General features: G+C 49.1%; 1 protein-coding gene across 1 annotated transcript; it reads left to right on the top strand.

Annotated features, from left to right (window-relative positions):
• Positions 1-35: 35 nt before the first annotated feature.
• Mrps18a (mitochondrial ribosomal protein S18A) lies at positions 36-17,118 on the top strand. Its single transcript, XM_031347627.1, has 6 exons — positions 36-172; positions 7,036-7,067; positions 10,816-10,923; positions 13,628-13,751; positions 13,888-13,957; positions 16,712-17,118. Exons 1-6 carry the CDS (start codon positions 64-66, stop codon positions 16,854-16,856), a joined length of 588 nt encoding a protein of 195 aa, XP_031203487.1. The 5' UTR covers positions 36-63; the 3' UTR covers positions 16,857-17,118.
• Positions 17,119-17,279: the final 161 nt, after the last annotated feature.

Consider the following 17,279-nt stretch of genomic DNA (forward strand, 5'->3'; position numbering starts at 1 on the left):
CAGCGGCTGCGCACACCCCTGCTCCGGAAGCGGAAGTGCACACGCGGTCAGGTGTGTCCCAAGATGGCGGCCCTCAGGGCTCTGGTGTCCGGCTGCGGGCGGCAGCTCCAAGCGTTCCTGTCAGGCCCCGCCGCGACCGGCTGGTTATGGCCAGCTCGCGGATTGAGAGAAGGTGAGTCCCAGGACCCAGAGACCTCCAGGACTTGAGATGAGCGTCATGACACTTCCGCCAACCCCGATGTGCTCCTCCCTCTCGGCACGATTCGGAGACCCTGGCGGTGTGGCTTCACCTCCGGGTTCTTAGAGTCTTCCGAAAGTCGTTGAGAACTGAGAGAAAGGCCTCGTCATTTAAATATCAAAGAAAAGAGTGTCTCAGAGTTCAGAAAAGCTGTAAAGGGCTGAATGTTAATTCTCCTCTATTTTCCAAACCGTCTCCTCCTTGGTTAAAGCATGCCGCAAAGCCTGCCTTTCCAATTCTTCTCTGAAAAATGTGGTTAAGTGGTCACTTTCTCTGCCTGGGCTACCGATTTGAGAGAAAATAGCCAAGTGCAAAGGCAGTTGAACAACTAAAACAGAAGCAATTGCTAAGTGTTAGGTCTGCATTTCGTTAATGTTAAACCTAGAAAAGTAACCAGATTCTAGCATCAACTGAGACTTTATTGAAGGCCAAATGCTGTGAGTCTAGTTGTAAAAGGACTATGCTTTACAGCGTCCTGTGCCGCTTGGGTTCTAATGAGCTATGTATACATCACCCACCAATAAACGGAAATTATCTGTTTGCATGAAAGAATACAGTAAGATTCTTTAACCGGAAGTAGCAAAGTCAGTTGGAAATTTTCATAAAGAGGATGTTCCTTGAACAGGCTCGTGAAAGGATGGAATTGGGCAGAGTGAAAGGTCTTTCTGGATATAGTCTTTTCTGTATTCTGTGGGAAGCAGGAAAGGATAAGTGATGTAGATAAAGAAATGATGAGGGAAGGGACTTGTCTTTAAAATTGGCCAACCAGGAACTATTAGTTAAAGCTGAGAAGTAACCAGTTGGAAAGAGTAATAATTATGGTTAGAGAGAGCAGAAAGAAAAAAAAAAGGAGCCACTGAATAACCATTGTATATAACCATTATACACAGCTTAGAAGACGTCTCTTTTTAGTTTCAAACTCTAATTTCATTAAGAGTGGCAGATAAGATGGGCAGTGGTAGTACCCCTTTAATCCCAGGAGGCAGAGGCAGACAGATTGAGTTCAAGGCCAGTCTGGCCTTCAGGTCGAGTTCTAGGACAGAGATACCCTGTCTTGAAGATTAAAGAAGAAGAAGAAAAAGCAGAATGCTGATATGGGATTCAGTTCAGGGAAATCAAGAGATAATTAATGGGGGCAGGTGGGGAGATGCTGGTAGCAAGTGCACTCGAGAAGTCAAGCATAATGGAAGATGGAACCTTTGCTAAGGACAAAAAAAGTCCAGATGCTGCCTGAGTCACATTAACTCATCAAGAAAGTCACCAGAGATCTTGTGGATGACAGAGTGGACATGATGTTTTTGAGGGTAACTTGTCAGATCCTAACAGCTCCAAATTGCATATCCCTTATGAATACAGCATAAAACTTCTTTGGTTTTTTGAGGCAAGCGCTCACTGTACTGACCTAGAACTTGCTGTGTAGATCAAGCTGGCCTTAAACTCACAAAGATCCACCTACCTTTTCTCCCTGAGTAAGGGCTTGTTTGTTTTGTTTTTCAAGACAGGGTTTCTCTGTATAGCCATGGCTGTCATGGAACTCAATCTGTAGATCAGGTTGGCCTCAAACTCAGAAATCCACCTGTCTCTGTCCCCCAAGTGCTGGGATTAAAGGCATGCACCACCACTGCCCGGCTTTTTCTTTTTTTTTTAGTAAGGGCTTCTTAACTGAAGAGTCTGTGGAATGCTGAACCATCTAATCAGTCTTTGGAGTCATTTTCTCCACAAATACCTAATTGCAACTCTTCTATCGATTAGCCACTGTTTAGACAGCCTGGACCAAAGGCTAAATATTGAATTGAATTGATATGCTTTTACATGAGAGTGCTGTCATGTTTTATATTCTTTTGGCTCACCCATGTCTGAACCTTTAAGGGAACCTTGTGGCACTCTCCCTTTTGCAAAGGCATATACAGCTGATTTTCATTGCTCTAGTGAGGATGCTTGTCAGTGAAATAGTATTGTACATATAACATTCCCAGTTGTGGAAAACAAGCTGAGTCTCTTGCTGAAAATAGTCAAGCCTCTTGTTTTTCAAAGATAAAACTATATAACTAGTAAGAATCCAGTGCTGTTGCTGTAACTTTTAGTCTAGGGCACTGTTTCTCAGTCAGGGTGGACCTCTAGTCCCCATTCTCACCCCCAAAACATTTAGCAGTGTCTAGAAACCTTTTTGGTTTTCAGAACTGGTAGTATCAGCACCTGGTGAGTGGATAGGGATACTATTAAATGTCTTAGAATACACATGACAACTCCACAACAAAGAACCAGCTGGCCCAAACACACACATACACAAACTAGGGTTGGGAGTAGGTTAGTGTTTTTCTTCCTTTCTCTCTTTCTTCCTTTCTTTCTTTTCTTTCTTTTTTTTTTTTTTTTTTTTAGATTTATTTGTTATATGTAAGTACACTGTAGCTATCTTCAGATGCACCAGAAGAGGCATCAGATCTCATTACAGATGGTTGTGAGCCACCATGTGGTTTCTGGGATTTGAACTCAGGACGTATGGAAGAGCAGTCAGTGCTCTTAACCACAGAGCCATCTCTCCAGCCCCAGAGTTTGGTTTTTCCAGACAGGATTTCTCTTTGTAGCCCTGGCTATACTGAAACTTACTCTGTAGGCCAGTCTGACCTCAAACTCAGAGATCTGCCTGCCTCTGCCCCAACCACTGGGGTTTAAAGGCGTGCGCCACCACTGCCGGACTTAATACATACCTTTAATCCTGACATTTGGGAAGCAGAGGCAGAGGTAGGAGGATTTCTGTGAGTTTTAAGGTTAGCCTGGCCTACTTAGAGAGTTCCTGGCCAGCCAGGGTTACACAGGGAAGCCCTGTGTTTCTAAGATGGGGGTGGAGGCGAGTGATTGACAGGTCCTGACAGCCCAAAGTGAGAGTGAGCAGATTATGGAAGCAGCAGGACTGAAGGAAGACAAATGAGGACGTTGTGATTTACTAAGGGCCTTCTTGCAGTAATGTGTGAGGGTTTCAAGAACTATCTTCTCGGTCGTCCTTAAAGGTAGACCTTAGCTGTCTTTATTTTGTTAAGAGGAATCCACTTATAAAGCCTAACTTGAGCTGTAAGTACAGTTGAAAGTAGAGGCAGCACTCGGTGTCTCCGGTATAACAACCTCGGCACTCTGTGGCAGGCCCACCTCTTGTTCCCTCCTTTCCTGAAAGGTTCTTAGCTGTTAACTTGCCAAAGAACCTTTAGTAATTTAATTTCATCAGTGACAACGTCAGACTTAGCAAGGATCGGGTTAGAGATTCCCTGCGTTACCACACTGAGAGCCCTTGGGAAGGAAGTGCATTCACAACAAGAAACCACGCACGTATGAATTAACTAACTGTGATCCTAAGGCAGAATGTACTGAAATGAAGAAAGGCTGACGGGAATGGGTTTCATCTGTTCCAGTAAGCTAAGAGTGCTCTCTGATAGGGACAGCAGATCTATAGCAAAGACCTTTGAGAGGGATGAGCAAGTTGGGGGTTTTAGGATTTGAGTATTCTGCTAATGGGAAATGTGTTCGGTAGCAATAAGACTCATTCTGAAGCCCAGGGTGGAAGGATATTCCATCAGGAATTCCAGGAAAGGGCTATGGGAGGCCATTAAAGAGCCAGCAGTTCAAATGATGGAACTGAAGGAGATGGTGCTTGAGGAAAGAAAGCAGAGGCCAGAAGCACAAGCAGTGTTGGTTGTTAGAGCAGAGGGCTGCCTTCCAGCCACTCCATGCTCTGCTTAGATCTCACTTTCCACAGATCCTTGGATTCTTCAGCTACTTGCTGCTGTAGGGCCCTGCACCCTTCCATCCTCTGTCTTCACTCTCTGCCTCCTTTACTACACAGCCACAGTTGTTGGTCCATCACCGGCGTCGTCAAATCCTCATTGTGCTGCTGCTTGCTCCAAGCTGTTACACTTCGGTTACCTTGGACGCCATCCTAGGAGTATTTACTCAAGTACTGGGAGGACCTCTTTATGAGTTGCATCCTTGCTTTACTTATCTTCTCTGGGACAAAGAATCTGCCCAGGAGGTCGAACGAGCCTGACTTCCTTACTCTAGTGCATGTGCTGCCTCACGTGAGGCAGATCGCCATGTGGGCAAGGGTGCCTGCATTGAGAGGTTGCAGCCTTAGCTCTACTTAGAAAGCAGTGGTCTCTGGTGGCTTCCTTCTTGCTGACAAGTCTTAGGATGCAGGCGTGGTTGCACCTTTTCCTAAACAAGTTTTCTGTTGGTGCCTGAACCTTACTTAGTCCAGCTTTTGTATCCACCTCACTTCTCTTGAATGGACAAAATGGATCTCAGGTTTTGTTTGGTTTTGCCATGTTTTTCTATGCACACTGAAAAGCAATACTATTTTTGATTCTTATCTCCTCTTTCCAGAGGCTTAAACTCTGCTCAGGGCCTCTCCAGGCCCCAGCCGGGCCTTCTCCCCCTGCACTAACTCAGCACCCTGATCAATCTCTGTCTCCCGGAGTTCCTTGGGTCATTCCTCTGGTTTGACAGATTGTCTCTCTTAGATAAGTATCTGCCTATTGTTTTACCCACTAGCTTCTAGAAAGACACTCACTGGCTCGAGGTTGCTGTGGGAGAGCTTGTGAACAGTGGAGCTTGCAATGGGCTTTGATCTCTTTTCCAGGGGCCAGTGGGATGACTTCAGGGTTTGGGTCTTTGCCTAGAGTGATGTGTGTTTCGTTAGACTTGTTTACCTCATGGTTAGGGCCCAAGTGCCTGGACCAAGAAGGAAACCACATGTTTATGCTCTTTGTGTTTCAGGCCATTGTCCTGATGCTGACTTCAGTGGTATAAGAATGTGTCTCTGCTTTTGTTTCCTGAGACTTCTGAGAAACTTACCCCCTACCTGTTGTTGCTCCCATTTGGTTGCCCTCTGGCCCTCCCTCAGTTTGCATTCTCCAAAGTAGCAAAGTTTCTACAGTACCTGGGGTCTACTGTGGGGTGGAGATACACTCTTCTTCGGTTCTCCCTGGTCCCCTTGTGTGGGCCAGTCTGCAGTGGACACATCATGGTGACTTTCCCTCTGCAGCTGTGCTGGCTTCTAGGCTGACGACCAGGTTGTGTCTCACCCACATCCCCTTCATGGGTTGGTCTCTGTTCTGGACAAGTAAAACCGTGTGTGAGGTGACGCAGTTTCTTTTACACACAAGGAACCTAGTTCATATAAGTGGCTATAATGTTTTCCAAAGAAAGGCTCTGGGTTTTTCTGGTCATTGTTTCAGTTTTCTGTGTCTAGACTTGGGCATGGACGGCTCTCAGTTTGGTTGTTTTGGAGTAACGATTCTTTATGAATGGTCTGCCCAGAAAACAAATGAGGGGTAGTTCCAGACAGCCTGTGTCCAATTAGGCGTTGGTCACAGAGATCACTGGGCACAGATGCTAACATGGACTCTGATTGGGTTAGCATTGCCTTTCCCTTAGGCCCTTCTCTTTTTGTTGTTTATATTATGCTTTTGCAGAAGCAGTATATGTTTATTTTAGAGAATATGATAGGCAGAAAGAAGAAGCAGGAGTACCCCCCTTCCACGTCTGAGGGATAGCCAGGTCTCTTAACACACACCCCACAGCTGGCTGAGGGCCTCCTGCAGCCCACAGCTAACTTGTGTATTTGCGGTTGGATATTTTTCCTAGGAAAGATCTTTAGCTCCCACTGGATTCTCACAGTCAAGGATCTTAGGCACTTTTCTAGTCTATATTATTTCTTATGTTAGTAAAACCAAACTGTGTTAGCCAAACTACTGTTTAACTGGGATTTTCATTTCTGGAGAGGCAGTTTGCAGATTATGTGAGCTTGAGCTTCCTATTGCAGCAGCTAATAGTTAAAAGGAGACGGTGAACGATTATTTCACTCCTTAAACATAGCACTTATTGATTATTTGCTGTGTACCAGTTTCTTGCTAGCAGCTGTGGCTTTTTCTTTCTAAACAGGCCAGGAACATGGGAGATTCTCCAAGAACAGTTGCTGTATGTGAACTGGCAGCTCTGATAACCATCAGCCTTGTCATTCAGTGGCCTAGTTAGGTGAAATGGGAAGTTTGTGTAGCCTGACAGATGTGTGCAGCTGATGGTCTTGCTTCCACTTCTCTCTTGCCACCTCAGGCATCAGTAGGCTCTGGGTTGCCCCAAGCCCTTGAGCCTACTGTCTGCAGGCTCCTGCTTGCTACCTCTGCCATCCCCTTTCTCTGGTATGGTAGCAGAACACAACCCTGCAGGGAGAGATGAAGAAGGATGGAGCAGAAAGTATTTCCCTCGTGGCCAGTCTCATGCAGCCTTGACAGGATTTTCAGGGTATGTTTTGAGGAGTGGATAAGCCACCATTGAGACACAGACAGTGCTGTGTTTTAGATTATATTTTGGGCTGATTCACTGTGCAAGGAGACATGTGCAAAGGGTACTTCTGACTCTTTCAGGCCTGCTGCTCCAAAAGCTTTCTGATTTACTTTTGTAGCCACAAACTCATAGCAATTTTTCTGCCACAGCTATTGAGTTTGCCAATTCTTCTGGTCAAAATCAAGATGAATCTCAGCTTCAAAAGGCAAAGAGCAAGCCTGGAGCCCCTTACTCCTACAGAGATGCTGCAGCCAGAGCATCCCAGGCTTGCCTACAGTCAGCCTCAAGGGCATAGAGCCCTGGCACTTAGGGGTGAACCCTGCTTACTTTCTGTCCCAGGCAGACCGTGGGAGAGTGCAGCCTGAAGGCTCCTCTCCTCTGCCTGTGTAGAATTTGAGCTGTTATTTGAAACTCCCTGTTCCTTATTAAATGGCTGACCTAATTTTTCCCCTTTATCTCTGTAGTGGTGAAGATCCAAGAAGGGAAGACGACTGTAGTAAGTATCGCTGCGTTGGCCACTCACGACCTCCTTAACGTTCGGAGCCGCCTGGCTGCTCCTCTGAGGGATGGATGGACGGAGGCCCAATGTGGACTCCTGGCTCCAGGATCTGCTCCCTCTGAGACCATAAATCCTGAAGTCTACTATTTCTCGGGCTGCGTGCCGTAGTGTGGTTAATCAGGAACAGTCGCTGGGCCTGTGCTGAGGTATCTGTTACTTGATTAAAGTGACCTTTTGTATGACAAAGTCTCAGAGGTCTTTACTAATATGTTCTCTGGCAGGTGATAAATCAGTTTCCCAAAGGGGAAACTAAGGCGGCATTGCAGGCCTACAGAGCCAGAGTTAGCTGGCCCAGGGCCAGGGCCCGCCCTTCTGATCCATACCTTCTGTCTGGAATGACTTAGTACCCTTAAGTGATGCATTAGGAGGTGGCAGGCCCTGGGCCCCAACCTCACTAGCTGGCATCTTGGCTTGTCTCTTGGTAAGAAAGCTGGAACGATTCTTCCTCCCATACCCCCCTTTCCCTCACTGAGCCCATCTCACCTCCCTTGGGAGTCAGTCATGGGGCCTAGATTATCCCATAATCCTTAAAAGACAACCTTGTTTTCACATGGCCTTCTATCCCTCCAAGAAATTCTCAGCCACCTCACAGAGCTCCCAGAAGGCTCAGGAACTTCCATGTGGACCAGGGGCTTAACCTCTCTGGCAGTCAGCCAAATATAGTCTACCCTAAGACAGTCTTATCCCTGGGGGAAATCCAGTCATTCTTCTCCCAGAATACCTCCTTGGCCCTTCTGCTGGTTAGCATCCACCCAGTTCTTACTGTTTAGGGAACTCCATGTCCTTAAGGCACTTCTCTATTCTCGGATCAAAACCTAAAGCAATCTGGGCATGATTGTGCATACTGTAATCTCTGTACTTAGAGAAGCTGGAGTTCAAGGCCACCCTCAGCTTTACAGTGAGTCCAAGGCAAGCCTGGCCTCCATGAGACCCTGTTTCAAATGACAAAAAGCTAAAACAAGGATTCACCCTATGAACTCTGTGCTGGAGAGGGGACTAGAGAGATGGCTCAGCGGTTAAGAGCACTGACTGCGGGCTGGAGAGATGGCTCAGCTGTTAAGAGCACGGACTGCTCTTCTGAAGGTCCTGAGTTCAAATCCCAGCAACCACATGGTGGCTCACAACCATCCGTAATGAGATCTGATGCCCTCTTCTGGGGTGTCTGAAGACAGCTAGAGTGGAGTGACATCAGCCTTTTTTGTTTTTGTTTTTTGAGACAGGGTCTCTCTGTCTGTGTAGACCAGGCTGCCCTCAAACTCACAGAGATCTGCCTATGTCTGCCTCCTGAATGCTGGGAGTAAAGGCGTATACCATCACACCAGCTGATATCAGATTTTTGAAGTAGCACATTGCTTCTGCTTTTCTGGGTACAGAGTTTAGTTCTCAATGCTAAAGAGAGTGTCCCACTACCCACCGCATCTCCCCCTCCCCACCGCATCTCCCCCTCCTCACCACATCTCCCACTATTACTGCTGGCCTGGGTACAGCCTTTTTTTTTTTACCTCATTAGGATGCCTATTCTTCTGTTGGCTATTTCCGGTTTCCCTTGAAGACCCTGGCAGACCATGTCTAGCTATCTCAGCTGCCATCTTTAGACTCTTCAGAACTAACTGGTTCTGTAACACCAGTAACAGCATCTCTTAAGGATTCTGTTAGGCATTCAGAAGTGAAGGCTTACTTCTTAGCTATTGGTGCTGTTCATGTTGACTTTTAATGTTAAAAGATTTTTTTCATGTAAGGCACAAATCTGCTGTTTGTAGAAAGCATATGGAGACACTGGCTCTGGGGTGAGCCCATGCATGCCTGGTCAGGTGCTGCCGTGGCTGACTGTGGGTGTGTGTCCTCCAAAATAAGATCCAGCACCTGCTGCACATAGTTGTGGGAGTTAAATAGACTGGTATATAATATGTGAGCCATTCTTAGCACAGAACGGGGTGAATAACAGTGAGCCTGTGAGTGTTAGCTCTCTCCTGGGGCCTTCAAGGCCCCTCCCAAGGCTTCCCATGCACCTTCAGATTTTCCCTGGCCCACAGCTTCTCTCTGACGTGTTTAGGGTTGCCATGGTAGAAGCGGGGGTGGGTAGTGGTGCCTGGCATAACTGAGGAGAACTTGTAGCCTCTGTCCCTTGGCCAGTCCCAGCCCCAGGACAAGGTTACTTTTGTCTCAGTGCCTCTCAAATCCACCCCACTGTGCTCTCAGGCTCAGCCTCAGAGAAGCCTGCTAAGCTCTCCTGCAACTCAAGCTGACTCCCAGATCATTGCTTTAGGACACTTAGCCATTCCAAGGCCGGGTCACAAGGTACATCCATGATGGGAAGGTCATGTCACATGTGGCCTCTGCAGAGTAGTTAAAAGGTGTTATCCAAAATGATACAAGTGAAGAGAAGTGCAATCCCAGAACTCACTTCGAGTACGAGGCCTGCCTACTCAACATTATGAGTTCCAAGCCAGCAAGGTTACCTAGTGAACCCATGGTTGTTTTTAGAGGAGGGAATGTATTATGTTCATCTGCTTGGGTTTTCTGTGTGTGCAGATGGAGAGAGGAGTAGCAGTGCACAGACTCTTGTCTGGCTCTTCTCAGGGTGTCTCAGCTGCAGCATTGGCTGCTGCTCTTTGTGGTGAGGGCTTCCCTGTTTATCCTTGCTAGATGCCCGTAATACCCCTTCTCCAATTGTGCAATCAGAAATGTCCCCAGACGTGGCCAGACGGGGTGTGGGGCACACATCACCGTTGGTCAGGACCTGCTAGCATAGACTTTGTTTGATCCATGAAGCTGGAAACAGTACTCTCTGCAGATAATGCGCTGACTGGGCGGACGTTCCCTTTGAATAGTGCATCCCTCTCTGTGCCGTTTGGAACTTTTTCATATGTGTGTATCTAGCTGTCTGCATGTTTTTAGAGGCCAAAAGAGGGCACCAGAGTCCCCTGGAAGTGGGTGCTAGGAGACCAAGACCCAGTCCTGTGCACGAGCAGAGCATACTCTTAAGTGCTGAGCTGTCTCCAACCCCCATTTAGAACTTTTAACCACGTGCATCTGTCTCCTTTCCCAGAGGCAGGGGAAGCCTAGGAAGACAGCATCCAGCTGAAACAGCAAACCGTTCTTCTAGTTCAGCAGTTCTCAACCTGAGGGTCTCCACCCCCAAAAGACCATCAGGAAATACAGATGTTTACATTACGATTCAGAATAGTAGCCAAATCACAGTCATGAAGTAGCAAAATAATGTTATGGTTGGGGGTCACCACACATGAGGAACTGTGTTAAAGGATCGCAGCATCAGAAGGCTGAGACCACTCTTCTAGTTACCAGTTTCTGTCTGTCTATGTTGTCATTGCTGTTTGGTCTGGTTTAAAGCAAAATTCTTACTGTAGAACCTCTGCTGGCTTGGAACCTAATACCGTGTAGCCTAGGCTAGCCTTAAACAGTTTTCCTGCCTCTACCGCCTGGTGCTGGGATTATAGGTATTCATCACCTCTCTGGCCACCAAACCTGTGGCCAAGGCCCAGCATATAGCAGATACAGAAAATCTCCACCATGCAAGAAGACCTGTTCGTTGCTGCCATGAGACCCTCAGAAGTAAGCTTCGACTGGCATTCATGCAGGGTGTGATCAAAGTTAAAGACCTGCATGTCTGATGTCTGACCCTGGCTCCCACACTGGACTTTTCTTTTTTTTTCCTGCTTCTTAGATTGAAGGCCGAATCACAGAAACTCCCAAGGCAACTCCAGATCCCCCTAACCCCTCAGGCCAGTGCCCCATCTGCCGTTGGAACCTGAAGCATAAATATACCTATGAGGTAAGTGTGGAGGTAAAGACTGTCACTGCATTCTCTGGGGTCAGGGGCCTCTTACCTTGAGCACTGTCCTCCCTATATAGTGAGTGACAGCTGCATTCTACAATGCCATCAAAGGCAGCACTTTGTCCAGTAGCTGTCAACCCTGTCGGTGTGGTAGCTTGAAGAAATACTGGGCTGAGGGCTGGACAGATGACTCAGTGGTTAAGTACACTGGCTGCTCTTCCAGAGGACAAGGTTTCAGTTCTGAACACGAACAGTGTGGGTAAGAGCTGTATATATCAAGTTCCAAAGATTCCAGTACCCTCTTCTGGCCTCCACAGGCATTGCATGTACATGGTACTCACACACATGCAGCCAAAACACCTGTATGCATAGAATAAAAATAAAATCTCAAAAATAATTTTTTTTTTTTTTTTTTTAGAAAAAAGAAATATAGGGCTGGAGTGATGGCTCACCAGTTAAGAGTATTTGCTTCTCTTGCAAAGGACGTTAACTTAGTTCCTGGCCCCCCACATGACAGCTCACAACCACCCAGAACTCCAGTTCTAGAGTAGCTAATGATCCCTGTGTCCCCCAAGGGTACTGAGGAGCCCGGGGTGCACATACATACAGAGGAAAACCACTTACTTTTTTTTTTCTTTTTTTCTCTTTCTTTCTTTCTTTTTTTTTTTTTTTTCTGAGACAGGGTTTCTCTGTAAAGCTCTGGCTGTCCTGGAACTCACTCTGTAGACCAGGCTGGCCTCGAACTCAGAAATCCACCTGCCTCTGCCTCCCAAGTGCTAGGATTAAAGGCGTGCGCCACCACCACCCAGCACTTACTTTCTTTAAAAAGGAAAATCACTGCTCAAACAACTCAGCTTCAGACAGACTCAATCAGCTTGGCATTTTTAAAGTTCTCATGGACTGCGGGGCTGGAAGCCACTGACTGCATTTGTGGCCTTGTTCAGAATGGCAGGGATAGTTCCCACGGGGATGGAATTTGGCTCTCCTCCCCGTATGTAATGAGGTGGTTCACAATGTGACCTGTGGACACACTCTAGCGTCCACAGTGGAGCTCCAGACTCCACACCACTTAGTTGTCCTTCTTCACCCTACCCCCACCTTTCTCTCTTTGAGGAGTGTGTGTCCGTTCGAGGTCACAGATGCCACAGCACAGGCATGGAGATTCAGTTCTCTCCTTCCCGTGTGTGTGAGGACGGAACTTAGATAGTCAGGCGTGATGGCAAGTCCGTTTACTGGCTGAGCCATTTACCGGCCCTTAGATTTCTGATTAACCCCATGAGGAAGGGACTTCCTCTTCCTTGCTTTGCAATAAGGGAATCTCAATCGTGAAGAAGTTAATGAATGTGCCGCAGTCACCCAGCACTAAGTATCAGAGCTGGGCTTCAAACCTGAGGTGCCTGGCAGAGCCCATGTGCTAACTACTACCCTGCAGAAGATAGGACCTGGCCCTGGACACCCCACACAGTTCTCGAGAGTGCTCACTGGTGACACGAACACTCTGTTTTAGGGTTTCAGGTGATTCAGGCTCTGTTTGACCTGTGTTGTCCCAGTTCCCCCATTAAGGCACAGGATGACTAAGGGCAGAGATCCTGGTCAGGTGATAAGACCAGGAAGATCTGAACAGAGTGACTCAACTAATCTCCTGGGCTGGGAACCTGGGGGCTTCAGTCCACCCCAGGCTCCCCCCCTGCCCTGGGTCCTCCCAAGTGCCAAGAGCATGCAGCAGAAGGCTGAGATGAGAGCTTCTTCTTGTGGATGTCAGTGAATATACAGGCCTGCTGGTAATCTCAGCTGCAGATAGGGAGGGAGGCCACGCCCACGCCTGCGCAGACACCTGAGGCAGTCTCCTACTGGCTCTTTCCAGGAAATTGATTTGGCTTTGGTTTTCCAGGAGAAGAAATCTAATTCTTTCTGAGGTAAAGGCTAAAGTTGTTTTCCATTTTCCCTTTTCTACTAGGAGTACTATTGGCCTAAGCTGTGTGCAGCTGTTGGCTGGCTTGGCAGCCTGCAGTAAAGGGTCTGAGGATACAAGCTAGCATGTTAGCTGCGGCTTAGTCCAAGTCTTGTTACCTGCTTCTGATGAGTGTAGGGCTGAGAGTTCCGGGCCTGGGTCCCCAAGAGCTGTTTAGTCATTATAACAGATCTGCAGTTGTACAGCAACGGCAGCCAGGGCAGCAGACTGCCAAACAGAAAGCGACTGCTGAGGCTGACATTGGACCTGGCAAGGGCAAGTGTTTGTAGTGGGGGAGAGGGTTTGTCCTTGCTGGGCTTATCCCACATAGTTTGTTAGGTATGGGGGGCCACAGGAAGCCTAGGGACCCTTCCCTTCAGGGTGACAGGCTTAGGAAACATGGACTGAACTTCTCATCTGGTGCCCTCCCTCTCAGCTCTAGCACCTGAGCAGGAATAGCAGTCTCTGCACTTCACCTGTGCCATCTCCATCCTGGGAGTGAGGTGAAAAAGGCATTCCTCTCATGGAAACACTTTACATGTCTCATCTCAGCAGAGGAGAATAGCCACCAGGCATCTTGCTACCAAGAAAGACTGGTGGTAAAATGCTCATTACAACGTTTCTGGTCTCATCTGATGGTGTCAGGACGTTTGGGGGAAGGTGCTGGGAGCCCTGTGGAGCCCATGGTCCAGGTTCCCAGCAAACAAGCAAACCCAAGTGACCCACATTCCTATTCTTGGTTTTCACTAGGATGTATTGCTACTCAGTCAGTTCATCCGGCCTCATGGAGGCATGCTGCCCCAGAGGGTCACAGGCTTGTGCCGGGAAGAACACCGAAAAATCGAGGAGTGTGTGAAGATGGCGCATCGAGCAGGTCACAGTACCCAAGGCTCAGAGGGGTGGTGGGGACTCCAGTTCCTCTTCCCAGCCAGCTGTCACAGCTGAAGGAGAGGTGGTGAGAGAGAGCTGTGGAGACTGCCGCTCACGTGGTCTTCCTTCCTTCCACTCAGGTCTGTTACCGAATCATAGACCACGGCTTCCAGAGGGATGCTCACCAAAGGAGAAACCCAAGCTCAACCGGTAAGAAGACATGCGTAAATTAACCCAAGCATTCCAGGGCCTATAGAGCTCATTGCATTCTAGGAGAGCTTGTCAGCAGCCCAAGAGAGCGAGGGTGTTGCTTCGCTCCGTTCCCAGCCAGCACACACCTCCACCTTTCCTGCCATGGCTGGACTGTATGCTGTTTGCCACCTTCCTGGCCCAGCTCCCTTCTCTCTCTGTCCTAGAGGGCCTTGACCCAGGGGCAAGGAAGCTGCTGCTTGGGCATTAGACTGTGTCAGTCCCTGTTGATGATATCACACTGCACTGACTGCTATGGGCAAGTCAGAGCACTTCTACAAACTTTGATGTCCCAGCTCTCTCCAGCACTGGGTCATTACAGGGCAGAGCAAGGCCTTAGCCATGGGAGGACTGTCTAGCATAGGGTGATGTACACCGCATTGCATCAAAGCAGCCTGCGTAGTCAGTTACCAGTGCTCCCTGCAGTCATACAGTTAACAGCCCACACAACTGCCATGCCATCGAGTTATCTGAGGCCTTAGGGAGGACAGATGCAAGTCAGCCGTGCAGCACCAGCAGGCTAGGCAGGCCCCTCCTCCAGTGGAAGCAGATTCTCACCTAACTCTGGGACAGCTGTCCTGTTGCAGGTCCCCCTCTCCCTGACATTAGCCTCACAGGCAGTTAGATCTGTAATATCCCCTTGTTCAGCAAAGAGCTGGGTCTTTACTATTGATACTGCAGTTCTTATGCCCCTGACCAGCAGCTCCTCTCGCCCCCAGTGTGTCAGGCTGCCTCTGGAGATAGTGAGGAAGAGACACTGCAGGAGGACTGAGGCAGAGCAGGACTCCCCAGCAGACCTTTGCAGAGATCCTTGCCAGAGCCTAGGTGGAGACTGAGACCCAGTTGCTGGGCAAAGAGGGTAGAGATAGGATAATAGAGGCTTGCTTCTTTGTGCCTTACCTCCCCCATCCCTGGACACTGAGCCCAAGCTGAGCTGGGCTAGGCTATCTGCCAGCAGCCCCAAGGAGCAGGGCATGCTCTGGTCCATTTGGGGTTGAGCCCACCCCCAACCCTGGCTTTTTAAGAGACAGCAGCTAGCCTGAGGACACAATCCATCCTGCCCTCGGGCCTTTGAAGCTAGGCCAGGCTCCCTCCCTTACATCCGGTGTCCTTTAGTGTGACACAGGATTGATGATGTGTGGGGGCTCTTAAGTTGCAAAAGGCCATCCTGGGGGAAGGGAAGTCCTGGCTCAGGAGGTACTGATCTCTGTTCGCTATGATTACACCCAAAGGTCCCTAGGCTACACTCGGGCCTAGGCCCTGCTCGCTCCTGTGTCCTCAGCACCCTGGCACAGCACTCTCTTTTCCAGCAGATGGGATAGTATCTCCTCTCCTTGCCTCCTGTGCTTAGTACACATGTGTCCAGGCCAGGCCCTGCTCAGGAGAGGTAGGAAGGGGCTGGTTTAGGAAAGCCTGAGTTCTCACTAGAGCTGAGGTATCCACAGAGAGCTGATTGGATGCCCCCCAGCCTACCCAGTTAGCTGGCTGCTCCATGTGGTGCAGACACAGCCAAGGCTAACTGAAGGATTGCAGAGGAGGGTAGCTCTGGGGACTCTGGGCAGATGGGCTCTTCTCAAGTCCTTGAGTCCTGATGAACACCCTATTTCATGGGCCTGTACATAAACCCTGTCTTCACCTCTCCCTCTGGGGACTGGGAGGGGCCGGAGAAAAGGCCAGGTGGTGGTGACGGAACTTATGCTGGACTAACCTGTTGTCTTGGAACAACCGATCATAGAAACAGTAGCCCCTGTGCAGACAGTTCCCCAGGCCAGTGTTGTTGTCTCCAGCCAGCTAGGGAAGGCCTCCTCTTCCTACCTCCTGTGCCCAGCACACACGGGTACAGGACAGACTTCCCATAGCTTTCCCTCTGCATGAAGCTAACAGCTCAAGACCAAGGTCCAAAGAACAGAGCTGGGAAGGCGTGAATCATCTGTCTTTGTCAGCCAGAAGATGTCAGCCAAAAAGTAACTTTTAATTTCTGCCAGGAATACTAGTTTTTAAACTAATACTTGAGGGTCTCTAGAGGCAACCAGGGCAAGCCTCAACCTCACATAGAACACGGGAGGACCCTTGGCCTTTGTGGCTGAACTCTGAGTATGAAGGATGGGCTTTCCTGATCAGGAGCCAGGTTTCATTATGAACAGTGAACCCCAGTCTTGGTGCTATGACCGACTCTTCCAGGAACAGTCAGAGCCTGGGCTATCCCCAGAGGAGGCCAGAGGGCCATGGGTGGCCGCCATCTTTCCCTGCCCCCTCCCACTTAGAGAAACCTGCTGGAATGGACTGCTGGAACGGACTGCTCATCCCTTGCTTCCTATTGGGTGAGGGGTGGGGTCCTGCAACAATTGAGGTGCCCTGGGAAGTTCCCTGGAGGCTAAGATGTCTAAAGGAGCCAGCCTTTTGTCACATTCCTGTCTCTAGCTTCAGGCCAGAGACCTGCTGTGCAAGCAGCCTCTCCTCTGCCTGCAGTGTGGATGCACACTGACAACTCTTAAAGATCCAGGGAACCAGGCCTGCTGCCTGACCAGCCCTGCCTCAGCCCTGACCACACACTCTGTTTACAAAACAGTAGTTCCCCGCCCCCCCCCCCAAAAGCTTTGCCTTTGAGAAAGGAAAACTGGTGAGGGAGGCTGCATAGCCCCTGCAGGTCAGCCACAGAGGACGCTGCCTGGCTCTTCCTGCCCCAGCAGACAACCTCTTGTGTTCCCACTACAGCTATCTGACTCGCTGGGCTCCCAAGTCTGTCAAGCCCATCTACAAAAAAGGCCACCGTTGGAACAAGGTGGGCATGGCTGTGGGGTCACCACTACTGAAAGACAATGTCTGCTACTCCAAAAGACCTCTGAAGATGATGCATTAGTGGGAGCAATACTGCTGAAGACCTGACTAGAACCTTCCAGAAGATGCACTTGCCCCTCCCACCAGAACCACTGTCCTCCACAAACAGCACAGGGAACTGACTTCTGTACCTTGGATCTACCCAACTGCAGTGTTGGAGCCAGGGGCAGCCAGCAGCTGGATCTCCTGGCCACTGTGGTCTCCTGACTGGCTGGGGCCAAAGTCGGAGCAGGGGCAGGAGACTTACCCGAGGAAATGTAATAAAGCAAGCTCTTGGCTTCCCAGTGTGGTCAGTGCTTAAAAGTGTGGGGTCTGTGCTGGTTTCCAGCCTGTGCTTAGTAGGGAACTGTCTAATGGGCCTGCTGGTGTACCTGGGGCAGGTCCGTGTGCCACACGGTTCCTATCGTCCGCTGACGGGCACCACACTGCAGTGGGGGCCTAGTGA

Source organism: Mastomys coucha, unplaced genomic scaffold (assembly GCF_008632895.1).
Source record: "Mastomys coucha isolate ucsf_1 unplaced genomic scaffold, UCSF_Mcou_1 pScaffold3, whole genome shotgun sequence".
NCBI lineage: Eukaryota > Metazoa > Chordata > Mammalia > Rodentia > Muridae > Mastomys > Mastomys coucha.

Coding starts and splice junctions, on each gene's coding strand:
- Mrps18a (XM_031347627.1), top strand. CDS start 64: ATGGCGGCCCTCAGGGCTCTGGTGTCCGGCTGCGGGCGGCAGCTCCAA. Junction 173..7,035: donor AGCTCGCGGATTGAGAGAAG/GTGAGTCCCAGG, acceptor TTATCTCTGTAG/TGGTGAAGATCCAAGAAGGG. Junction 13,958..16,711: donor GAGAAACCCAAGCTCAACCG/GTAAGAAGACAT, acceptor TTCCCACTACAG/CTATCTGACTCGCTGGGCTC.